Source organism: Myxocyprinus asiaticus, chromosome 4, assembly GCF_019703515.2.
Source record: "Myxocyprinus asiaticus isolate MX2 ecotype Aquarium Trade chromosome 4, UBuf_Myxa_2, whole genome shotgun sequence".
Lineage (NCBI taxonomy): Eukaryota > Metazoa > Chordata > Actinopteri > Cypriniformes > Catostomidae > Myxocyprinus > Myxocyprinus asiaticus.
In genome coordinates this window covers 24,222,783-24,250,105 of record NC_059347.1, presented here as the reverse complement: position 1 = coordinate 24,250,105, position 27,323 = coordinate 24,222,783, and the positions used below count along the sequence as shown (strand labels likewise).

At 39.3% G+C, this 27,323-nt stretch overlaps 1 protein-coding gene across 2 annotated transcripts in view; it reads left to right on the top strand.

The window, feature by feature from the left end:
• The window catches only part of LOC127436647 (adhesion G-protein coupled receptor V1), a 214,255-nt gene that overhangs the window by 161,311 nt on the left and 25,621 nt on the right, over positions 1-27,323 (top strand). For both annotated transcript variants that reach the window (XM_051690924.1, XM_051690913.1), the window contains exons 83-85: positions 9,541-9,657; positions 15,412-15,590; positions 19,602-19,759. In XM_051690924.1, the coding sequence (XP_051546884.1) occupies positions 9,541-9,657; positions 15,412-15,590; positions 19,602-19,759 (454 nt within the window). The remainder of the gene's footprint in view (positions 1-9,540; positions 9,658-15,411; positions 15,591-19,601; positions 19,760-27,323) is intronic.

The following is a 27,323-nucleotide window of genomic DNA, read 5'->3' as shown; positions in this document are numbered from 1 at the left end:
TTGCTAAAAGTATCACACAATTAGCCAAACTATTTCACAAACAACATGCAAGTGATGAGAAATTTGTAGAACATTTAAGAAATGTGAAATGTTTTCTGAGTTTTCTGCACGCACAGATTTTGTCTGGGCTTATAACAGACATGTTCTAACATAACATGTGAATACAACTTTTCAGTACACTCACCATTTAAGGGATCATTTTCATTTTTGGGTAAACTATCTCATCATTTACTCACCCTCATGCCATCCCAGATGTGTATGACTTTCTTCTGCTGAACACAAAGATTTTTAGAAGAATATTTCAGCTTTGTAGGTTAATTCAATGCAAGTGAATGGTAACCAAAATCTAAGCTCCAAAAAGCACATAAAGGCAACATAAAAGATAATCCATACGACTCCAGTAGTTAAATCTATATTTTTTGAAGTGATCCAGTTGGTTTTATTGTAGATGAGAATAGACCAAAATATAATTAATTTTTCACTATAAATCTCCTTGGCGATCATGATTTCAAGCTCGATTACACTTCCTATAGCGCCATCTAGCGCTGTACAAATGCATTAAGCACCAGGAAGTTTAATCGAGCTTGAAATCATGATTGTGCTTAGAGATTGCAATGGCAAGATTTACAGTGATTATTTATATTCGGTCTGTTCTCACCCAAAACCAACTGGATCACCTCAGAAAACAATGATTAAACCACTCAAGTCGAATGGATTACTTTTATCAACTATCATTCACTTGAATTGTATGGACCTACAGAGCTGAAATATTCTTTTAAAAATCTTAATTTGTGTTCAGCAGAAGAAAGAAAGTCATACACATCTGAGATGGCATGAGGGTGAGTAAATGATGAGAGAATTTTAATTTTTGGGTGAACTAATCTATACTCCAGTAGTTAAATATATATCTTCTGAAGCGATAGTTAAAAAAGGACTTAAATATTGATCTGTTTCTCACCCACACCCATTATATCACTTCTGAGCACATGGATTTAACCACTGGAGACTTATGGATAACTTTTATGCTGGCTTTTTGTGATTTTTTGGAGTTTTAAAATGTTGGTATTCTTTCACTTGTACTGTATGGACCGATAGAGCTGAAATATTCTTCTAAAAATCTTGTGTACAGGAGAAAAAAGTCATACATATCTGGGATGACATGAGGGTCAGTAAATGAGAGAGGTTTTATTTTTGAGTGAACTATCCCTTTAAGTTTGGGACAGGCTCAAATTATTCTGTGTAAAATCAAGGTCTGTTGAATCACAGAATAATATTAAACAACTAAGACCATAATAATAATACCTTTAAGTAACAAATCAAGAGAATCTCAGCAAGTTCACCAGAAGTCTTTTCTGACTCCAGTGCCTTCTGACGAGATATAAAGTCATCAGCGAAGACTGTGCCGATAAAGTTCTGCATACATGTTTAGTAGATTCTGGTTTGTAAAGTGCTATTCAGCAAACACCTGAAACAGAGAGATAAGAAAGGCTAGTTATATTCACAATGGATTGAAAGACATCACTACATACAAATTATTATTATTATTATTATTATTATTATTATTATTACAGTGTAGTCATTAAATGTTGCATCAAATTACCTCAAAATCAACCTTTAGAAATTCCATGTAATGACCTTATCGATCAGACAAGCAGGTTTTCCCAGCAAACTTTTCCCAGCAAACATACAGACTTTTCCCAGCATACACCTTGTGGACACCTCACATTGCGGATGTCTCTGCCCCCTTTTCCTTCCTTCTCTTTCCCCTCCCTCTCACACATCCACCACCCTCATGACGTGTATACCAACAGAAACTTGTTTAATACCATCCAATTTGTAATGATTTGTAATCCTTTATACAGCCGGAAGGGCGGATTTTCCAAAGGCACTATTTCCTTAAAAACCTTTCACTTGTGTTTTCCAACAGGGACTCTCAGTTTGGTTGAGAAACACCCTTTTGTTTGCACTGAAAGGGTCACAGTGTTCACAGACTGTTACCTAGTGCCCTCCACACGTGAGCTTTGCACTGCTGAGCAGAGCTGGTAGTGCTGCCAATTTTTTGTTTCCACAAATATAGGGTTGTGAGGTCATAGGCACAGTTAGACTACCCGGTTGTTTTTTTGTTTCTTTAGGTTTTCTGTAAGATTTAGTTTGAATTTGATATGCAGTATTCCTGAAGTGTACATTGGCCTTGGTATATACCTTGTCATACAGTTGGTTGACAAACAAAAGCAGCTATTAGATTCTAGCAGCAGACCGATATTAGCATACAGTCAGCAGGTCCAAGGTCAGCTGTTACTGCAGTACACAGCCCCTTTTTCTTTTTTAATTTGGAACTACACATTTGTGGAGGTTGTCTGTTTGTCTGGTGGTGTGTGTTGGAAACACGTTGAACATCAGCACCACAAAATGACTAAATGTCCCATGCTTAAGTAATTTGTTGTAATGTAATTTTTAATTGAATGTAATTTGTCAGAACTTTTGCATTGTAGTGCACATGCTCAAGACATATAAGTGTCGTAGTGCTCTTGTGGGGGTGCATGTTTGAGTCTGGACTGTGTCATGTCTCTATCCCACAAACCCCTCTCTCTCTCGACACTTCACTGTCTTATCAATATGAAAAACAATGTTGGTGAACGTTGCTTTTCCACCTGGTCTCATAGACTCTTGTAAATATACCTGCATTTTTGCAATATTATTTTTATGTGAATATTCTATATGTAATATATTTTCTTTCTGAAAGAGCAGCACACACAGAACGTCTTTTTAAAGACGCGTCTTTTTAAAGATACCTTTCCGTTTGTGTGTTATTCCTGGTTGCGGTCGTTATCTCTCCGATTCCAATGGCCACGATCACTGTCTTACGTGTCTGGGCGCTGCCCACGCGGAGACACCATTTGTAGATGGATCATGTCCTCATTGCGAGAACATGACCATGGCAACGTTGCGGTCGCGGCTTGCATTCATAAGAAAGCAAGCCACCCCAGCGGCTCCCCGCCTCAGTCCTTCTACCTACGGGTATGAGGCTGTGCCGGTTAGCACTGGGGGCATTTGGGGACCTCAATGGGACCACCTCTGCCGGATATCCCCCCATGGACCTCCCATTCCCCAGCATGCTCGCTTGCCCCAGTCGTGCACTTGGACAAGATCGCCGGCTCGTCTCAGGGTGAGTTCGACCCCTCGTTCAGAGCCCGGGAAGAGGATGAGTTATCGAGCGCAGCATTGGAGAGCGGGCTCATCCAGTCAGACGCAGAGGCTTCGACTGGGCTTCCTCCTACGGGAATGGTCGCCCAGTCCCAGGCTGACGTGGAAATGATGGACATGCTTTCCCTGGCGGCCGCGAGTGTCAGGCTAGAGTGGAACCCTCCACTCTCCCTGGAACCCTCGCGGCTCGATGATTGGTTCTTGGGCTAGGGGCACCACTCACAGCCGCGCCCCGCCCCGTTCCTTTCTTCCCGGATGCGCATGAGGAGCTGACAAGATCGTGGGAGGCACCTTTTACTGCCCGGTCCCAATCTTTCAGCTCCCCCACTCTCGCTACCCTCGATGGCAGAGCGGACAGGGGGTACTCGGTGATCCACCAGGTGGATAAGGCGCTCGCGGTGCATTTATATCCGCAGAGCGCCACCACCTGGCGCGGGCGCCCGAAACTCCCATCCAGGGCCTGTAGGGTTACGTCGTCCCTGACGGCAAAGGCCTACAGTGCCGCTGGACAAGCTGCCTCCGCCCTGCACGCCATGGTTCTCCTGCAAGTACACCAAGCCAAGGCGCTAAAAGAACTGCACAAGGGTAGTTCTGACCCGGGATTGATGCAGGAACTGCGCTCGGCAACCGACCTCGCTCTCTGGGTGATGAAGGTCATGGCACGGTCTCTCGGGTAGACGATGTCCACCCTCGTGGTCCAGGAGCGCCACCTGTGGCTCAACTTGGTTGAGATGCAAGAGGCTGACAAGGCACGGTTCCTTGATGCCCCCATCTCCCAGGTTGGCCTATTCGGCGACACCATCGAGGACTTACGTCACATCCTGCCCTGGCACGGCGCAAGACACTGCACCCTCCTCTGGAGTCAGCAGCGCCTCAAGTCGCTACAAGCCACTCACATCCCGGGCGACCTCAACACCGCAGCAGATGCGCTGTCACGTCAGGTTACCCTCAGGGGAGAGTGGAGAATCCACTCTCAGGTGGTCCAGCTGATTTGGAGTCGATTCAGTTGAGCACAAGTAGACCTGTTTGCTTCCCAGGAATCCTCCCACTGCCCGCTTTGGTACGCCCTGACCGAGGCACCTCTCGGTATAGACGTGTTGGCACACAGCTGGCCCCCTGAACTATGTGAGTATGAGTTTCCCCCAGTGAGCCTACTTGCACAGACCCTGTACAAGGTCAGGGAGGACGGGGAGCAAGTCATCCTAGTAGCACCCTACTGGCCCACCCAGACATGGTTCTCAGGATCTCACACTCACACTCCTCGCGACAGCCCCCCCCTCCCCCCAGCGAAGTCCCTTGAGGAAGGACCTTCTTTCTCAGGGACGGGGCACCATCTGGCACCTGTGAACAGACCTCTGGAATCTCCATGTCTGGCCCTTGGATGGGACGTGGAGGACTTAAATGGCCTACCGCCCGCGGCGGTAGACATGATCACTCAGGCTAGGGCTCCCTCTATGAGGCGCCTGTATGCCTTGAAGTGGCGTCTGTTCACTAAGTGGTGTTCTTCCCGACGTGAAGACACCCAGAGATGCGCAGTCAGATCAGTGCTTTCCTTCCTGCAGGAGAGGTTGGAGGGGTGGCTGTCCCCCTCCACATTGAAGGTGTTTGTAGCCGCTGTTTCGGCTCATCACGATACGGTAGATTGTAAGTATTTGGGGAAGCACGACTTGATCATCAGTTTCCTGAGAGGTGCTAGGAGGTTGAACCCCTCTAGACCGCGCCTTGTCCCCCCGTGGGATCTCTCTGTAGTCCTTCAGGGTCTACGGGGAGCTCCCTTTGAGCCCTTGGAGTCAGCTGAACTTACGGCACTCTCTTTGAAGACTGCTCTCCTGACTGTGCTCACTTCCATCAAGAGGGTAGCGAATCGTGCCTGGAGTTCAGTCCGGGTTACTCTCACGTGATCCCGAGACTCCGACCGGGCTATGTGCCCAAGGTTCCCACAACCCCTTTTAGGGATCAGGTGGTGAACCTGCAAGCGCTGCCCCAGGAGGAGGCAGACCCGGTCTTGGCGTTGCTGTGTCCGGTGTGAGCTTTTCGCATCTATTTAGATCACCCGCAGAGCTTTAGAAGCTCCGAGCAGCTCTTCGTCTGCTTTGGTGGACAGCGGAAAGGAAGCACTGTCTCCAAACAGAGGATCGCCCACTGGGTCATTGACGCCATCACGATGGCATATCAGGCTCAGGACGTGCCACCCCCTGCGGGGTTATGAGCTCACTCTACCAGGAGTGTGGCGGCCTCCTGGGCCCTGGCCAGTGGCGCCTCTTTGACAGACATCTGCAGAGCAGTGGGCTGGGCAGCACCCAACACCTTTGCGAGGTTCTACAATCTCCGGGTTGAGCTGGTCTCGTCCCGAGTAGTGACAGGCACGAGCAGGTAAGTTCTGGGACAACTGGCCGGGTGTACCGCTTGCGCATAGCGCCTTTCCCCTCACTTGAGGGGAAGACATGTGCTCTTGACGGAGTTTGCGGAGAAACTCACTGCCGGCACAGTAAGTGCACTAATGAGGCCCTGTACTGAGGTAGGTGCTCCACATGTGATTGTTCCCCAAAGGCAACCCCATGTGATATTTTCCGCAAAATCGTTTCCCTGTCGGTAAACTGCGTCTTCCTTGGGCAGGGGCCCCTCTGCTTCCGGTCGCCATGCTTTGTAGAAACTCCTTCCCCTTTGGGTAGGACCTACCATGGGACCTCTCCACATGACATACTTCCGACAAGGCTCGGTAAAGACCATGTGACGTATTTTCACTCAAAACACCCCCCACTTTTTTGGGCGGGGTGTTGTCTCCACGGTGTCTTCCCCTTGGGAGTGACACCCCCCCGACATAGACACTTAGGGCTCCCAGTCAGTTAACAAATTCCACTCTTTTTGGGGAGAAAAGAGCAGGAAAAGAGGCCTCGGCTGGGCTAGCCTGTCCACCTATTCGTTGGGCAGTCGACTTGTTCCTGAAGGACTGTTCGACGCTCGTAAAGAGTGTTGGGGGAGGTTACTTGATGGCCTGGTGCACTGGCTATGAGGCACACAGCAGTCTGCCCGTCACACACCGCCACTTCACATAACACCATTCAGTTAGTTGTGGCGTTTTGTAAATCAACCCATAGTGTCACTACATCGACACAACATCGAGTGAGTGACAGATAGGGAACGTCATGGTTATTTTCGTAACCTCTGTTCCCTGATGGAGGGAATGAGACGTTGTGTCCCTCTTGCCACAACGCTGAACTACCTGCTGAAATGGCCGGGACCTTATCTCGGCTCCTCAGCACAAAACCTGAATGAGTGGTTGCATACCAGCTCCTTTTATACCCGTATGTCCGGGGGAGTGGCATGCAAATTCCACTCGCCAATTCTCATTGGCCTTTTAAAAAAAAAGATCAGAGGTGTTTGGGGCTCCCAAGAGTGACCCCTAGTGTCACTACATCAACAAAACGTCTCGTTCCCTCCATCAGGGAACGGAGGTTACAAAAGTAACCATGACGTTTATGATACCTAATGCATTAACTAATGGTAATGAATGGAACCTTATTGTAAAGTGTTACCACTTTTACTATAGTGTGTGACTTGTAAGGAAATACATTTCAACATTTACAAGCTTGTTTAAGTGTGATAAAATTATGCAGTAGCTCAATTGATAGAGCGATGCACTTGCAATGAAAAGGACTAGTGAACGAGTCATGAAGATCATGATACGTGATTCGAAAGATAGCTGAAATTGTCATAGAAGCACCACAAAATGACATTGTTGCTTCAGCAATTGCAGTTTTCATTTCATATTTGCTTTTTATGACATCATCTGTTAGGTTTAAAGTTTTGGGTAGGGAGGTCTGATTTGTTGATTTAAAACAAGATAAAGCATAAACCTTAAAAACAGTTTAGGAGAGAAAATTTTACTCATAGTGCCACACTGTGGACGTTTTTCTGTGATATGTGTACTGAACCACATAATATAATTGTACAAAAATATGGCCATAGTCAAATAATTTTCAGGAGCTCACGCTGTTATTTGTATATGTAATGTTGCATTGTGTTACTCTTGAAAAGTAGTTGCATTGTAACTACATTGCAATTATTGGAACATGCTTTTTGTGCAGTGTAGATGTGCCGAGTGAGCTGTGTAGGACTGTGTGACTACATGGTGGGGAGAGGTTTTCAATTGAATTAGTTAGTAAACAAATTAAATAAGTGGTGAAAAAAGTTTTTTAGTTAACTGGTATTTATAGTTTAAATTCAAATAGTAACAAAAAATAATGTGTTACTTTACTCATTACTTCCAAAAAGTAATCTGATTATGTAACGTGTGCTACCTGTAACTATTATCCCCAGCATGGTAAAAGTAATAAAAAGTCTGAAAAAAGTGATTTATGCATGTACATTTTGACTAGACATGCAAATACTTAGGCTGGTAAATTCCAAGGTGTCAGTTGCATAATATTCTATGATGTGAGCTGAGAGGTATCAAATGCTCCCAGCTCGTGGGTTAAAACTGGCTGCTCTTCCATATACAGAAATTAAGTTGATAAAGTTCTTTGAAAAGTTAGTATATGTAGTTTGGCAAATCCTTTTTTGTAAATAGGGTTGGTTAGATTAACATATTAATTATACAATGTATAAGAAGAAAAACAGGTTTGACTTTGACCTTCTCTCTCTCTTTCTCTTCTTTGCTTCTGCTCTTTGCTCCGTGTTTTCTACTTGTTGTTCCCAGGACATTGGCTTCATGCCTATTATTATGTAAGCACAGGTGTAAGGCAGGGCAGGGCAGGGGGCAGGGTTAATCAATAGAGATACACTTTCATGACATTATTATATTACTGTAAGTATCAGAATGCATTTTAGTGCGTGTGAAGTATCAACATTTACTTAATTGAAAATCAACTCATGCAATGGCACACAGTTAAAATAAATACATTGAGACATTTACACATTACAGTGTACATTTAACTTTAGAATCAACGCATTACAATATACAATATACATTATACAGTATATAATATATAAGAAAGTAAGTATCCAAAGAGTTTATGGAGACACTATTTTCACTGTTGAGGTCCTATAGTTGAGTGTGGATGTATGCAGATGTCTAGTCTCGGTTTGGATTGTTTTAAAACAATTACCAGATGGTAGCTTTTGGAATAAGTAAGATTTCAGATGTGTGTAATTGTATTAGTGTTAAACTGCTACACTGTTTGCTATTTCTTTGCGTCAAATTATTTATCATCAGAAGCTTAAAGTCATGTAGATATATGCATATTGTCCTTATGTTTACTTAGCCAAAGGACAATCAATAGACTTGTATTGTTTAATGTAAGGGTAATTATAATTACTAAATAGACAAATTTTAAGTCTGTTATTTAATTGGAATTATTTGATTTATTTAGTAATCAATTTTCCAAATAATGATGTCCTCGAATGTTACCAAATGGACACACACACATGTTGGTGCAGCTATCGTTATGAGGACTCTCAATAGACATAATGATTTTTATACTGAACGAACTATAGATTCTATCCCCTAACCCTACCCCTACCCCTAAACCTAACCTCACAAAAAATGTTCTGCATTTTTACATTTTCAAAAAAACATTGTTTAGTATATATTTTTAAGTGATTTGAATTATGGGGAAACTAGAAATGTCCTCATAAACCACATTTATAGCATAATACCCTTGTAATTACCAGTTTGTAACCTTAAAAAAAAGTCCTTATAACCCCCCCCCCCCCCCCCCACACACACACACACACAGGTTTGTTTCATTATATAAGTGAGGACACCTCATAGACTTCTATTGATTCCATAGCAGGCTAATGATATTTTCTATATCCTAAACCTAACCTCACAGAAACCTGCGCACATCGGTAGATTTAAAGCTAAACATGATTTGGCTTATTCCTGGACCTTTTTTAGTAGTGATGAGTAACTAAAATATCCTCATTAGTGGGTTTTCAACAAGTTTCTCTATATCAGTGAGGACATTTTCAAAAATTTGGCACTCACAAATATATTGAAACCTGTACACACAAACACAGATTTTTCAGCTGTTGCCTTTCTTGGGCTCTTCATTCTGCAGTGTGATGTAACTGTGTCCCAGACATCTGGTGGAGATGTATCTGACAGTGTCAGCTCTTTAAACATGCATGAAAAGAATTATAAGCATACATAATTCAGGAACAGCCTCAGACTTCTGAGATGCTGTCCTGGGACTATAGGTCTTGGGAGAGAGGTAGAAATGAATGCTGAACAAGTATGCCTGCATCATCTGAGAGTGTGTTTTCTGCTGACTGTGTATTGAATGTATAAGGAGCCCGGGGTTGTTGATGTTTTTGTCACTCTATGTTTCTCAGATTTGTTTCCTGGTTTCTGCTTTCCGGGGACAGATGTTCTCAGAGGACAGCTGTGCTACTCTTGGACTTTTCTTCCATTATTTCCACCTCAGCCAGTTCAGCTGGATGCTCATACAGGTAAAACTTTTATTATCAGTAATGAAATTCACTTCAGCTTCCTCAATTCATAATTCCATAATGCTACTGTAAAGTTGATCCTTAAAGGGATAGTTCACCCAAAAATAAAAATGATGCCATCTTTTACTCACCCTCATGTTGTTTCTGAACCCGCATGGCTTACTTTCTTCCATGGAAGTTCTTCCAGAAGACGTTAGGAAGAATCTTCAAAGTTTTTAGTCTTGTGTTCCATAGAAGAAAAAAAAGTTATATGGGTTTCAAACTACATTACATCAGGGTGAGTAAATAATGACAGAATTTCAACTTTTTTATGAACTATCCCTTTAACTTCATAAGCAATGGAAAGAAGATTCATGATTAGATTTAAAGGTTCCAACAGAATTTGCTGGTCAATAGTCAGTGCGTAATTGTGCACTTTTATTACCTTTTTGTACTTTCATTATACTTTCATTACATTAATTGTCCTTTGAAAATACAAAACACCACAAGTAGAATAATGCAGAGTAAAGTTTTTACTACAGGTCAGTTTAAGGTGTGGCAGAAAGTTTCGTTTGAAGCACACACTTACTTAAGTAGAGCATTAACTTCATATAAAAAAATGTAATTGCACATTTTATCAATCACACACTGTCTTTGATAAATGTGTTTACTGCCATTCATTAGTTCGTCAATGTTTGGTTGCCCTTACACAATAAACAGACTGACAGTGCCTTTCCCTTGAGCTAAAAATCTCATAAGCCCCAAAAAGTTCATCTGAAACTCAGTTTTGTGGTTCCACTTCTCCCTCTGATATGTATTTGTAAGTGTAATTAGGAAGTAATCTCATAAGGCCTTTTGTTTTTATCTTGTTAAAAAATTAGGAAATGCTTGCACATTACACAGAAAATCGCACCATGAACAGGAAGCTTGATTCAGATACTTCTTAGGGCACGTCATCTGACTATTGCCACTTTGCCGTAAAGCAATGCACTTTTAGATACAGTAAGTGGTGCTTACTGGGATAGGGGTTTGTTTTTAAACTGCTAACCCTAAGTATTAACCTTCTGAGCATAACTCGACTCAAACCATACTTTTGTAAGCAATTGGAATTTGAGCCTAGTAGATGATAAGATGGCAAACAAACAAAAAAATCCTATAAACTTACATTGAAGCAAGAACCCAAGCTATATCTAAGGACCAGACTTGTGGGAAAGGTCTTTTGACTTGAGCCAGTTAGCAAAACAACTAGCAACTACCCAAAACACTCAAGCAGCTGCATAGCAATGCATTAAAACCACTCTGAACTTTATATCAATATCTAAAATGTCTACTGAAAACGTATGTGGAAAAAGTAGGAATATTGGCACCTGCTAAAAAATAAACTTTAGTTGTTAAATTTGTTAAACTTTAACTTGTTCTTAAAGGAATAGTTCACCCATAAATTACAGTTCTCTCATCATTTACTCATCCTCATGCCATCCCAGATGTGTACCCTTACAAAAAAATCTAAACTAGCCACAAACTTGCCACAATTTGTGGCAAATTTGCTGCTCGTTATTTTCACATGCAAATGAGCTTCCGATTCACCGCAAATGTTTGCCAGAAGTTTGCAGCTGTTCAGCGGTAGTGGTGAACCTCTGTCAAACCTTTGGCAACAATGGACAATTTGCCACAAGTTGAGCAAAGTTCATTTGCATGTGAAAGTTATCTGGCGAATTTGCGAGAAGTTTGCGGCAAATTTGCAGTGAACTGTCAATTTTTGGAAGGTTATGACTTACTTTCTTCTGATGAACACAAACAAAGATTTTTGAAGAATATTTTTCTTTATTTTTTTACTATTAATTTTTAAAAAAATCACTCGTAGTTGAGTGTGATTCAGAATCAGAATGAGAATTATTGCCAAGTGTTCTCACGTACACAAGGAATTATTATTATTATTATTATTATTATTCATTTTATTTTATTTTTTGTATTAGGAGAAACAAGTGCACACAGAACATTATAGTGAGACACAGAATATAAAACAAGGCAAGAGTATAAATAGACATACAAATAATAGGACATATAACAGAATGGTATAGTGCAAGTGGTAATGTATGTGCAAGGTAGAGGTATGTACAGTTATTGAATTAAATATGTGAATTTACATATGTACATGAGATATGTATTTACATTATTGCACTATGGGGAAGTCCTGAGGCAGTTTAATTGTTCATGTGGAAAATGACCTGAGGGTAAAAACTGTTCTTGTGCCTGGATGTCCTGGTGCTCAGTGCTCTATAGTGCCAGCCAGAGGGCAACAGTTTAAAGAGGAAGTGGGCAGGGTGTGTGGGGTCCAGAGTGATTCTACCTGCACGTTTCCTCATTCTGGAGATGTACAGGTCTTGGAGGGTGGGCAGGGGGGCACCAATAATCCTCTCAGCAGTCCTGAAGGTTGTCTTGTTCTGTTAGGCCTCCAGAAGCAAAAACAGGATTTGGGCAGAACATGCTTTGTTAAAGGAGAAAAGTAAATTTTTAATCCCTTAAAGACACACAGAACACAAACATCTGGGCCCATGTGGTAAAGGGATTTTTCTTTTCAGTTTGAAATGCCACTGAACTGAGCACTGAACAAGGAAATACCTGTCACCTAAATTGAACTTCTTGAAATCAAATGTTATTTTCTTCTCGTAGTGGGATTATCTTGTTTTTTTTCAATGACTGCAAAAAAAAAAAAAAAAAAGAAAAAAGAAATGAAAAGAAAAAAACACCAGGGGCTTAGCTGTTTACATAGAGGAAGTAATCTCTATTGGTGCTTGATATAATGGCGTTGAAAGATAACACGAAATAACATGAAATACGCTGACCGCTAATTAACAAAATAGGTTTTATAAGGATAGAGTTGTTGATCTAGGAAAAGGCAATGTTTTTAAACATTCTTGAATTTTGATTATGGGCCAAAAGCGTTAGCGACTAGGTCATAATGATTCGTGTACAAGTGTCTGGATGTGGAGGTGGGTGTGAGTTTGTGAAAACACACATGGAACCAATCACAGAAGTTTTGTTTTGGTGGGAAAGGTAAATCATGATTCAGTCTGGAAAGTATTTGTATCCTGGAGAGAATTATTTGAACACGTGCTTGTCTTTATCTAAAAACAGTCTAAGCTGGCAAATTATGCTTTTAAGTACAACTTCATTTTAGATGTGCCATAATTAGACAAGAAATAATTGTTGCTTCATTTACACATTTACACTAAGGAAAGCATCACTAATAAAAAGTTGTGTTAGAATAAATGTCCAACCCAAAGCATTCAGCTGTAGTGTAAAATGTGCCATGGTCTGTTTATACGATGGGCATATTACTTCAAAATTGTTGAGTAGTGATGTGTTAATACTTATTGAAGCAATCAGACTGGCGGATGATAAAACAGGTGAAAAAAAATCGCATAGACTTACATTGAAGGAGGGACCCGAGCCATATCTAAAGACCAGAATATCATAGCGACTTGGAAGTCCTTTAACTTGGACCTGTAAGCAAAACACACTAGCAATGGCCTAGAACCCACCAGAACACCCTGGCAATGAAGAATAGACCGATATATTGGTTTTACAGATTAATGTATGTATTTTACAACTACCAATTATTGCCAAAAATCGATGCCGATATTTTCCAGTCGGGTTCTAATAAAATTGCCATCGAGTCGGACTCATGTCTAATTTTATCGGGGCTGTCTCGGGTCGGGTTTTTATTTTTTATTTATTTTTTTTTATTTATGCATGTCGGGTTCATGTTAGAAGTGATTTGGGTCGATTCTGGTCGGGTACAGATCTTAGGACCCGAGAAGACCTCTAGCCTGGGGTGGGGATTTGCTCTTTCATTATTGACAATATTCATCCATTTTTGTATCCACACTTCAATGCATATTTTGATATTTTGATTAATCATTTGTTCTAAATTGAAGTGAGGGCAAAGAAAAATGTGACTAAATGGAAACGTGCCCTGTCAGCGCATGTGTTGTGTGTAGCTATAAAAAGCTTATTTTGCCAAATGCTTACATATACAGCATTGTTATGTACCATTAAACTGCTAAAAGTCCCGCAATATTCACCAAATCATTTTATTTATTTTTTTATTCTGGTCAATATAGGGATGCACATTTTGGTTGAACAATGAACTACATTTGGAATTTGATTAATTTTGGACTATTGTAGCCCATAGTAGTAATGTCTGTGCCCATTGTAGTAAGGAAAGACTGCAAATTATTTTTTTACATGCTATAAATCGATTTTTAAAAATGATCGGCCGATTAATCGGTTATCTGCATTTTCCCACCTCCTTAGTTTTTGGTATCGGCAAAATCCACTATCAGTCGGCCTATACTGGCAACCACACACACCCTTGCATTGTGGTTGCAAGTTTTACACAGGCAACCACTACTCACTTTTTTTTCAGACAGTGTAGCTGAATAATCGTTTCTCTCCTTGTCTTATACATTGAGTTTTGTCTGCCTCTCTCCTCAATGGGCATAGTGAAGAGATCATGTCCCTCTCTCTATTCTAAAATTTTATCAATGAAAACTGTTGATCTCAGAGTTTGTTTCTATGCACAGGGACTCGTGTATCAGCCTGTGCTAAAATAGCTGTCCAATAGATGCCAGAGAATCCCTATACTGGCATGGTTAAAGCCTCAGATCAATGGAAGTGAAGAGACAGGGGAATCATTATGGCCTGGTGCCAGCTCTTTCCATAATTACAAAGAAACCTGAGAGGGACTGCAGAGTGGCCACCCAAAAGCTAACACAGCATCCTGCCAGCTTCTCTTTTCTCTTCATCGCTTTTCCAAGTTCCCAGCACAGCAAAACAGAGCTGCTGCAATTCCTGCCCATTTATGGAGCAAATACTGATGGATGAAAGTGCCACCTCAGGCTTTGATGTTGTTTTTGAACTCTCTGTTTAAGTACCTCACCACCTAAAGTGAAGTAGACTAAATAAGGTAGAACATTTGGGTATAATATGTTCACTAATACCTGATGCAATAAAAGAAAAATGAATTAGCTGAGGTCATATCACCAACAGATGTCCATTATTTTTTGTTGTTGGTGCTTGGTGCCTAGTCTTCCCTGCTGAAAAGACAGACTGCTGCGTCATTATATGAATTAATATATTTTATTGTATTCTCAATTGCAGATAAGCCAACCCCTAAACAGCAAGTAAAAACAAATCAATCTGTGATTGGTCATTTTACATGTTTGGAGACCATTATGAATTCCATGCTGGTCCAGGCTGTTTTATATTTGCTTGGCAAAACTTAGCTGGTAAAACTGGTCAACCAGCATGGTTCTTCTAGTGAAGCTGGTAAAATCAAGGAAGTCCTGCTAGTTAAGCAAGTTTAAGGGATATTGTTTTTTGTGTGTATGTGTGTGTGTGTGTGTGTGTGTGTGTGTGTGTGTGTGTTGTTTTTCTGGGTACAAAAAGCGATATTAGGCAGAATGTTGGCCTCAGTCAACTGTCTCTTTTATTGTATAGAAAATAGATGCAATGAAAGTAAATGGTGACTGAGGCTAACAGTCTGCCTAACATCTTTTCAACAGAAGAAAGAAACTCATAAGAATTTGGAACAACATGTGGAGTAAATGATAACAGAATTAAAATTTTTGGGTGAACTATCCCTTTAAGAAACCTAGTGGTGACCAGTTTTGCTGGTCTTTTGAGCAAGATCTTCAAAACACTAATAAGCCACACTTTTTATGAATCTACCTTTTTGTACCCCAGTAACATCTCTCTTGTCTTTCCCAGGCCATAAACTTCTGGCAGATTTTAGTGATGAATGATGAGCACACAGAGAGACGCTATCTCCTCTACTTCCTTCTCAGCTGGGGACTTCCTGCTCTGGTCATTATCATCCTGGTTGTAGTCCTGCTGGGAGGTTATGGATGGAGTATTCATAGTGTCTATGGCCTGGTTCATGGAGATTTGTAAGTTTGTGAAAATGCTTACACTCACACTGCGTCCTAACCAGGCATAATGTGACAAGATTCCAGAGAAAAGTAACACGTCTGTCCACGGTGAAAGCTAAAATGTTGCGTGCAATGGGACAATAACAGCCAATCAGGGGTGCATTTCCCAAAAGCATTGTTGGCCAACTATGGTCGCAAGTTCCATCGTTACCAACATAGTTCAACGGTTTGGTGTTGGTCAGATGGTTTATTCCTCTCTAAGTGGGCAGTTTTTGGCCAGATTAAGCTGCAGTGTGGTCCAGACCTTTTGCCGTTTAGTCAAAGCTCTGGTTACGTGTGAGTAAAATCCATGCAATCGACTAAATGTCCTGTCGCTTGATGCGGCCGTGAGATTTACATAGATTTACATTATTATTCAACACTTTATTGTGTTGTGCCTGGTTTGGACATGATGTAATAAAACTTGGAAGTGCCCATACATAGAAGTGCTCTGGCTGAAAAAAATTATTTTACGCAAACACATTTTGTTCCTCTGTCAGACTTATAGCCGCTCCTTTCCTGTGTTATTGTATATAATGGTTTTTGCTCTCTCACACTCTCTCCTTTGCCCTATTTACATTGAGTGTGTATGGTCTACGGATTTTATTTGTAAGTTGGGCAGAGCTGCTATTTTTAGCTCCTCTGTGCTTATGAGGTCACAAGCTGTGACTGTGTTCAGTTTCAGCACAGCCGTGCCTGTAGTGATAACAGAAGACTCATCTCCACCCTGTCTCAGAGCTACACTTAACAAGTAAACTCCCATTTGGCTCATGTAAGGCAAACAACCCTCTCTCCACGGGACAAACAAATGATGTCACCTCACAGGGCACACTGCAGTTCTTGCCTTTTCCCGTATTATGGCTTCAGTGGGGGAAGCTAGGGAAGAGTCATACATTATGTTACTATTAATAGGACATAGGGCAGATTTAAACACACATTAAACCATTCTATACAAAAAACAAAAAACTGGCCACATCACTATTGCCACTATTAAGCAAGATAATGTTTCTTAAAGGAGTGAAATAAAGAAAATAAAAATCACATTTTCATATTCCTTTTTTAAATGAAAGTGTTAGATGTTCTGTAGTCTTACTTTCAGAACTCAATACTCCCTCCTTGGTCCAAAAAGAAATATTTATTGAACACTTGACCACCCACATTTATAAATTAACAATGCCTAATTTGTGTTGAGAAACGCTGGCTTCATGTTGAAGTAATGAATAAGTGGTAGGATAAATACCATTATCACTAAAATAAAATATTGTTTTTCTCTCTTTTTTAACAATGTTCAGCCCTAATAGTTTGTGCTGCATGTTTCAGCATGGATTTTTTTGTGAACCAGCCAATGTAATGCATGCTTTGCAAAAAAGGTTGTCATTGAAGGATGGTGCAGCAGCAACTAAACTGGATCTGACAACAAATTCTCAGACTGTAAATAAGCGTTGTTACTCATTTCACATGCATAAAAGTTAAATCATAACAGAGTGCATTTTAATAAAAGTATTAAAGGAACATCTGTTTTTTTTTTTAGGGTCAGAGAGGCTGAAAAATGGTCATGACAAACTACATGACTGTTTTTGGTGCAAGAAACTGTGACTAATTGTTAGTGTAACTACCAAGTCAAATATACTGCACATTAAGCAGTAAACCTTTGGAAAACACCACCCAAACTTCTTCAAATCTAATTTGTTGTATTATTGCCTTAAACTTCAGGCTTTGCCATACTTAGTCCCTCTGATTAGCCCCATTGATTCATTTTAATTGGTTGTTCCGCTCGGGTCTGTCAGTGTTCCATTAGACCTCCTGATAATCCTTTGACTTAGAACTGCCAGAGAAGCTGCTTAATTGGAGAGGATGCACTGTGTGGGCTGCTATGGTTACTCTGCAGGTATCATTATTGAGTTGTAAAGGATCAAGCCTTTTATAAGTAGAATAAGCAGACCCAATATTCACCATATTCTTCCTATTGTCACATGCATTGAATGTACTCCCTTCATGTAAAGTAATGACCAATGCAAAGTGATGCATTTTATATACCCACATATACAGTGTTTCAAAAACAGTTGGAAGTGCTTTGAATTCCTTAAATTTTGCATGCTTAATTTTGTATATACTGTATGTCTATCCCAAAGCACTCAACCAGTGTCATTAAAGACTGTTTTGTTTGCTCTCTTGCACTGTTTTAAAAATGCTTTGCGCTAAATACCTCGTAGATGATTCATCCCCATATATAAATTTATCTTTCTGGACTTTATTATTTTTCTCTGATTGTATTATTATTATTATTATTATTATTATTATTATTATTATCCTTTGGTCACTCCATGTACGTATCTCCATACATCCTTATTGTTAATCCTTAGCATTACATCAGCACAGGAGAGATATACTGATACTGTGCCCAAACGAAAATTGTATTGCTCTTTGAGAGTTTTGAAGATAAAATGTAGTACATACATAACTGAGTTCTCAGTTATGTTTCATTTTAGTATCAACTTTGTCAGATGTTTCTCCTAAAACATTTCTTTAGGAGAAATAAAAATAGAAACAAATTAAACTTATCTAAAATTAATGTGGCTTACACAGCTCAGATAATTCCGTTTTTCAAACTTTGGTGAAGTACCTTATAAAATCTGGGTGCAGTTTTTGACATTACTGAGATCTCTTCTGAAACTCTGTAGGAAACAGTTATGTACAATTACTTACATTATCTTTCCTCTGGAGAAAAATCTGAGATGTAGGGAAGTAAAAGTTTTTATTTGCTCTACACTGAATCGTATTACTGTTTAGAAGAAACAGTTGAGAAATTAGGGTCACAAAGGAGATCTCTTTCTTTCCAACCATAAAAAGGGGATTTGTTCATAGAAAAAGAGCTACATTCTTATTTCTGATTTCAAGAATATGTGTTTTTCTGTGTGGAATATACGAGAGGTTGCCCACTCAGTAAAACACCAACACAGTAAAGATATGTAAATCTTGATACACAAGCCAGTGTTTCAAATTTACAATCAGATGAAGTCAAGTGGAAAATGGCTGGTCTGTTTATTTGCCTAAAGACTTTTCACATGCTTTAAATTCTATTATGGCTACACTGTGCCATTTCTCTGCTGTGAAATAAGTGTGGGCGGTATTTGTCCATAATGTTTGGCTGGTCAGAAAGATGCCTGGCCTGTGAACAGAATGCAACTGCTGATTGTTTTGATACAGATCACACCATAACAAGAGTTTCTCAAAGCTTTCCCAGCTGCATACAGGAGAAAAAACAAATGCCGATTGGAAGAAATTCTTCAGATAGAGGGAGAGAAATAGTGTCAGAGAAAGACAGTGAGAAAGAATGTCAGGAGATTCCTGCCTTCTGTGTGTCTTTAAGCACATTAAGAAATCTAGGCATTCAATAACAAACTACATTGCACTTATCTGTTCAAAGTTGATTTAAAGAGTGTTCACTAAAAAAAATGACATTTTTTTACAATTCTGGAGGACTTACTTTCTTCCATGGAACACTAAAGGAAATGTTTGGCAAAATGTTCATGCTGCTCTATTCCATACAGTGAGAGTGAATGGAGACAGAAAAAAGCATTATCGAAATACCACAAAAGTAGTCCATATAACTCGAGTGCCATATGTCTCCTGAAGCTATACAATAGCTTTGTATCAGGAACAGACAGAGGTCGTTATTAGTCAAAATCTCAAATCTGATTAGCATATATTCAAAAGTTGCACGTTATGTTGCGCCAAGTTTGAATGCTTGGAATAAACTTGGAATATAGCACACAAGTTGTATGAAAAACAGTTTTTGGTCATTTTGGGGCTTGACATTGTTTGTCCACATTTCATTTTAGAAATGGGAAATAACACACACACACACACACACATACACACACACATAACAATACACCTGAAAAAATATAAGTTCCAATGCTTTTTATTGTTTACCTACAATACACACACACACACACAAAAAAAAATCCTTTTCTCCTTTCTATAAAGGTGCTTCATCCCAAATGTATATGCTGCTCTTTGTACGGCCACCCTGGTTCCTCTCATTTGTTTGGTGGGGGTGCTGGTGATCTTCATCCATGCGTACCAAGTCACTCAGCAGTGGAAGGCTTATGATGACGTCTACCGAGGCCGGACAAACAGCTCAGGTGTGTATGCTTGTGTTTTTTACAATGTAATTTTTTTACAATTTACAAAAGTTGGCTAATGATTACCCTTATGGTATCCTGCCATTTCAAAAGTGAAAGGTCCTTGCTCCACAATGAACGTGTTACAGTAAAACAGTGCTTTAAAAGGAAACACCTGATAATAATGTAGGAGAAACTGAAAGTAAACCAAGAGAAGGTGCTTTCCCATGGAAAGCCTTGTTGCAAAGCAATCATTATATTGCTCCAGGTCCTGTTTACCATCAGGTTCTTTCCAAATTAAAATGGCCTTCGGCAGTTTTGGGTAGATTGTAGACCATTGAATTAAATCTAGTGTAACTCGCTCTGCCACATCCGCTCATACAGTATGTGTTGTCAATCATGTTTTCAGATTGAATTACAAGTTTATGGATCAAACACCTTAATTAGCTAAACAAAGTTTAGTTTGCAACCCAACCCTTCACGTTTAGTTTTAAAGGTACTGTTTAAAATGTAATATCAGCACCTTCTTGCCTATGTTTGTACAATTAGCATGTTAAATGAGGCCTTTCACTTGTTAATCCACCGTGATGGTTTCATTGTTTACATCTAACTGCTGTTCTGGGTCTTTAAATGGTGGTATTGTACAGTGTGCGTGTGGATGGTCAGCAAGGTTTGCCATGTGCAATGTTAGCTTTCCTCTTTGTGTGCAAAGCTGATCCTAAACCACTCAACTTTATTACAGAGGGCTGCACAGTCAGCCCACCCTTCACTCACAAACACAACGACCTCACTGTAGAACTCCCACTTGCGCCTTTACGAACTGTATTGCAGCACACACCGATGTAAGCAATAACATTCTGTGGCAGACTTGTTCCTTTTTGACAGAGGTATTGCCAAGAAGCATAGTCAGACAAATACAGTTCTAAGGAACCTGAAACTCTTTTCTTTTAATTATCATAAATCAGTGTTTAGTCCCTTTTCCATGCTTTGCTGTCCTGAGAAATTACACCTCATGCCAATCGTGCAGCTGAGGATGACCACTTCCTGAATATGCTATTGAACACTCCTATATTAAAAGTTACATATTAATGTAAATATTAATGAAATAAAAAAAATGGCATGTTGCCTTCAAGTATTTTTTTAAATTTTTTATTCTTCTTCTTAAATAGACATAATAATAAAGAAAAAGTATAAAATAAGATTATTAATAGAAAATAACAAAGAATTAAGAGAAGTGAGTTGTTTTCGGTTTAATGATTGTTTCATAAATGTTAACATAATAGAAAGCAACAGGTAGATTAGGCTTTATTTATACTGCAGGGTGTGCAGAGTTCCGATATTTTAACACATACCCGCAATTTTATTGCACCTGTTTGCATTCACATAAGACATAACTGGCTGTGTTTACATTAAATACATACATTATGATCACAAACCGCATTTGACTGTTCATGCACACACAGCTTAGAGCGAACATTGGTCAAAAATGCCCTTGAGATATTAAGAGGTGCTCCAAAAAAGGCTGTGTTCACACAGCTCATTCACACAGCTGCAGAATGCAGTTGTCAGTTCTGTTTAGAGTGGTTCAGACACAGTTTGGTTATTAACTAGAGTTACAACTTTATTCTGTAAAGTCTATAAAGTCTTGAAGTTTCAGGACTCATAACCAAAATATGAGATCGGTTAAGATTTGTTTGTGGGAACAGAACAGCACTGGACTACTAATCTGTCACGTTATACAATGCGATAGCCTCTCTCTCCTGTATAAACACACTTTTGTGATGCATTTTTTTTCTGGGGTACTGGTATCTCAGTTACCATGATATGAGCAGTGTCATCACATAGTTTTAGATCCTGTTTCTGTCTTCCAACAGAGCTGCTTCTATCACTTTTGTGGTTTGGGCATGACCCAAATGATCCAAAATAATTTAAAGCCGTTGACGGCTATTGCGAGAACAGAAAAGGAATTTGACTTATGTTATTAGTTCATAAGACAGTATTCGAGTCGCTCCTGTAAGTTGTTTTAAAAAGAGGACAATTCAAGTATCACACCTGCTAGTAAATACAGTTATTAAGCCCAAACACTGATTGTGTGTAGCCAAAATGTCTGGATGTTAATTTAGCCTCAGAAGAAGCACATCAGAGCCAAAACTATTATAAAGAATCACCCTTTTGCTGCTAGGCAGAGGGCTTCTTTCTGAGGCCTATAGGGAGATCATTACAATAGCCCTATTTTAAAGATTTAATTAGGCTTTAGCAGTTGTTCAGTATGATCTTTAGGCAAGTAGTGCTTTTTCACAATGCAGTCATTTTCCTGGCGTGGCCTGAGTGGCTCAGGACTAATCCTTCACCTCTCAGAAGGAGGCATGTTTATGTGGCAGTGTATGATGGCAACAGCTCACTGATAGTACACTGTAGGGGTTACGAAGGTATTCATAAATATAGTTACAAAATATCAATTCAGACATTTGGTTGGTTGGTTGGTTGGTTGGCTGGCTGACTGGTTGGTTGGTTTGCTGGTAGGTTGGCTGGCTGGCTGGCTGACTGGTTGGCTGGTTAGTTGGCTGTTTTGCTGGTTGGTTGGTTGGTTGGCTGGTTTGCTGGTTGGTTGGTAGATTGGTTGGCTGGCTGGCTGGTTGGTTGGTATATTGGTTGGTTGACTGGCTGGCTGGTTGGTTTGCTGGCTGGTTGGTTGGTTGGTTGGTTGGTTTTGTTTGTTTACTAATGTTAAGTCTAGGCCCTTCTTGTGCCAAAACTGTAAAGTTGAGCCTAAAAACTGAACAGATGTCATGCTCTTTGTGTGCCTCATACAAAAACAGGTAGTTGACTTGCGTAAACTCTCGCATCAATCTGATTGCTTTTTAACAAGCGATGTCTGCTATGGTTCAAGATACTGTTACTAGTTAATATTTAACCAAGCTACTAAACAACCATATACTGTAAAAAGGAAACATGTGAAGTTGTTAGCTATTTCTGCCTGCTCTGGCTCTTAAAAGTGACATTTCTTGGTGTAACCTAATCGTAAGTTGATTCAGTCATATTAAATAATATTTTTGACCTGAATACACCATTTGGATGTAACGACATGAAGCACATTCTACGGTTACCTGGCAAAACATTATTATTATTATTATTATTATTATTATTATTATTATTATTATTATATTTATTTATTTTTTGCAGTGTAGTAACCCAGTTACAAAAGCTTTTCACAAAATATTCTAAATAATTATATTATTCACAATCACAGTCTGTAATGCATTGCATATTCTGATATACCTGCATGAAAAAAAAACAACAAAAAAAAAGCACATAAAACTATATGAGAATGATAAGATGTCCCAAAGTCAAAATGATTCCTTGAATTTGCTGCCACTTGAGTTTGCCAGACCAGACTAGACTAATACTATATGATTCAGAGAGCATATTTTGATAGTAAACAAAGTGATGGAACACACAAATGATTTTTATGAGCCTTTCAACTGTACTTTGAACTAGTTTTAATCTAGGTCTTACAGTACAGTTTACAGATGGTGTTTGTTATCTGTTGTTGTAATTATTCAAAATTACAACCTCTTCACAACAAATTTATCTTTTAAGGAAATTGTAAGATGATCTATACACGTTGTTCCACTGTTCAGAAGTTAAGGAAACAATTAAGAAAATAAGTTTCTTTCAGAGTAACCTGATTGAAAATGTTCAGACCCCTTTATTTACTTTAATTACTTTTTGCAATGACTTCAATTTAGACAACTGCTTGCAATTTCTATAGGTCATGCTTCCATGCAACTTTCAGATTGCAAAATACCTTTACAGCTCAGAGCTGTCTACAAACACTGTATAAAACACTGTCATCCTAATCAGCTGCTGCTTTATGCTGTCTACTTCACTCTCATGCATCTCATATCTTTGTATCCTTGCTTATGCTTATATCACTAACACTCCTGTTACATAATGCCCTTATGATTTGACCCTGACCTACTATGCATTTTAAGCTGTATATCCTAAAGAAGTGTTTTGGGCCTATTTTTGAGGGGTGAATGAGGTGAATATATATATATATATATATATATATATATATATATATATATATATATATATATATATATATATACACACACACACACACACACTGGTGGCCAAAAGTTTGGAATAATGTTCAGATTTAGCTGTTTTGGAAGGAAAATGGTACTTTAATTCACCAAAGTGGCATTCAACTCATCACAAAGTATAGTCAGGACATTACAGATGTAAAAAACAGCACCATCACTATTTGAAAAAAGTCATTTTTGATCAAATCTAGACAGGCCCCATTTCCAGCAGCCATCACTCCAACACCTTATCGTTGAGTAATCATGCTAAATTGCTAATTTGGTACTAGAAAATCACTTGCCATTATATCAAACTCTGCTGAAATCTGTTTGTTTCATGAAGCTTAACATTGTCTTTGTGTTTGTTTTTGAGTTGTCACAGTATGCAATAGACTGGATTGTCTTAAGGTCAATATTAGGTCAAAAATGGCAAAAAAAAAAAAAAAAAAAAAAAAGCTTTCTCTAGAACCTCATCAGTCAATCATTGTTTTGAGGAATGAAGGCTATACAGTGCTTGAAATTGCCAAAAAACTGAAGATTTCATACAAAGGTGTACACAACAGAATTCAAAGACAAAGGACAACTGACTCTAACAAGGACAGAAAGAGATGTGGAAGGCCCAGATGTACAACTAAACAAGAGGATAAGTACATCAGAGTCTCTAGTTTGAGAAATAGACACCTCACATGTGCTGAACTGACAGCTTTATTGAATTCTACCCTCTCAACACCAGTTTCATGTACAACAGTATAGAGAAGACTCAGGGGTGCAGGCCTTATTGGAAGAATTGCAAAGAAAAAGACACTTCTGAAACAGAAAAACAAAAATAAAAGTTAAAGTAATATATATATATTACTTTAACTTAATTCTGTTTGTATTTCCGTTGTAGTATTTACTTGTTTTAATTTATTTCACGACCAGCACCAAAACCATAAATATTTTATGCATCATCAGCTTTGCATGTGTTCTACAATATATATATATATTGTGTGTGTGTGTGTGTGTGTGTGTGCGCGCGTGTGTGCGTGTGTGTGTGTGTGAAAATACTGTATTTCACAAAACATTAACATTAGATTAGCCTGCAACAGATCCTTAATGAGGTTTTGCTGGTTTCTGGAACAGCTTTAGATTTTGTTCAACCTCTTTCTTTATACTTAGAACTAGAATCAACACTAGTTTTCCCTAGAGAGCCTCCAGTTCTCCGAGAACATGTTGTATGGAACCCTGGCGTGTCGCCCGCTACACTCCCCACACCCACAGTTCAGAGGACGGAGCAGGATGTACAAATGTCACCCACACGCACACGCACACACAAAATGAAATCAGATGTTTGGTTTTCAGAGTCAGTTGATCTAGTATGTACTCCCATCTTGAGCTCTTGTTTGTTTTGTTCTCTCCAACTTACTGGACTCTTCTGGTGTTCCTCCATATCACTTACTGTAAGATCTTCATTCTTCCCGCTCTCTCTTCCTTTCATCTCTCTACCATGATTCTCTTCCTCAGCCACCCATGTCTTTTCCAGTTGGAACACTTGGTCTTTTTTTCTTATCATTGAAGCTGTTGGCCAGACAGATGTTAACTCGTTCAAGAGGGAGACAGAGGAAGGCCTTTCATCCTCTGAGCTGAACTATGGCTGACTGTTGTGACAGCTGGTTTGGCATCTTAAACAGGAGCCAGAGAGCTGTTTCACATTAGGGTCCTTCTGTCTGTCCCCAGAGGTCCTTAGTGCTTGCCTTCTCATGCTGAGGGTCTTCTTTTCAATGATAAACAAGAAGCACTTTTTACTCCTAACCCCAATTTCTGTTTATGAGCTTAAGAATTGCATTATAGTTTGGTTGTTATATATACTAGTATATATTAACAGATATGTTGGCATTGGATTTGTCATGACTTTACCCTAATTGTTCTGCTTCTGTACTGTAAATTTTTCTCTTTGACTTGTAGTATAACAAAAAGTGCACTCAGTATTTATTTATTTATTTATTTTATTTTATTTTCACTGACCAATATGGCAGTCATTTTGGACTTATATTAGCGGTGTGGATGCCAATGTAGAAATGCAATGTCATTTGCAGTCAGCTTTAATTTATTTGAGAGCAAAAGTGTCTTATGATAGGGTGGTTACCAAGATAAAGTGAGTAGTATTTGGCTGGTTATGTGATCTCAACATGGAAGCCCCATATATTTTATAAGCACTATTCATTTCTATAGGGGTGATACTTTTAACAAGGAAAAAATTACTGAGTGCATCCTTAACATCAGCATTTTTGAATTCTTGATTATGAATGGTTGACACTTAATTTTCTATAATTGCACATCTATGAAGTAGTTTCTGGTTTGTTTACTGCATTACTGTTTATCACTTATCCAGGCTTGGAATGTGAAATTAATCGACAGCAAGGTAAACTTGTACAGCAGTGAATGGGAGACCACAGCAAATAAATGTTTGCTTACCTGTTTGCTCCAACAGCAAAAGAAAACTTTCAAAAAGAAAAAAAGAGCAGCAGTCAGAAGAGAGAATGAGGCCAAATTTTCTGACACTCCCTCAGCAGCTGTATTAGAAACCTGTGAAAACGCAGGTGTGGTAACTATTTTTTTATTTTATTTTTTTCAAACTTATTCCAATGTAATATAATACAAAGTATAATGCTGTACATTTTGTAACGATGGCTGGCAAGGCAATGACAGGCAGACAAAGACGAGATGGTGTGAAGAACCCAAGTGCAGTTTATTACAAACGTGGAATCCAAAAACCGTAAATCAAACGTGAAACAAAACAGACATAAACGACTTGACTTGACTTGACTTGACTTGACTTGACTTGACTTGACTTGACTTGACTTGACCATAGTACCAACATTCCAAAAACACAATACCTCACAAAGGACCATGGCAAACATGAGGGTATAAATACATGGACAAGGGTAACAAGACAACCAATGAACAGACATAACTATAAACAAGATAACAAGACTAATAAACTCAAACCAATGACAAACTAGAACTGATAACGAGTTTACAAGACAATAAACCAATGAAAACAAGGCACATGAACATGGAGGGAGACAGGATGATCACATGACTTGACATGGAAACAGGAAATCACATGACATGGCAGGGAAACAGGAAATAACATGACATGGAACCACATGACTTGAACAGGAACTAAACTTTTTTTTTAAAAAGACATGAAAACACATAAACGTGACACATTTACATAAAATAATAATTTTTAAAAAATCCAAAAATAATAGCAAGTATGCTAGAATAATGCCGCTGAATAAAGTGGAAACGCGTTATCACAGTCCGTGAAAAGGGTCCATTGAGCCATGGCCTCACAAGTTCATGGTTTTAACTGAAAGAGGAAGAGCTCTAGCCAGTTCTATTCTGCCAGAGAGATGTTTCCTCAGAGTTTGGGAACCTGCTGCTTCTGAGGCAGCCAGATTCAGACCACAGCCTGGAATGTGCTTACAGAGATGGAAAGCAAAGGCAAT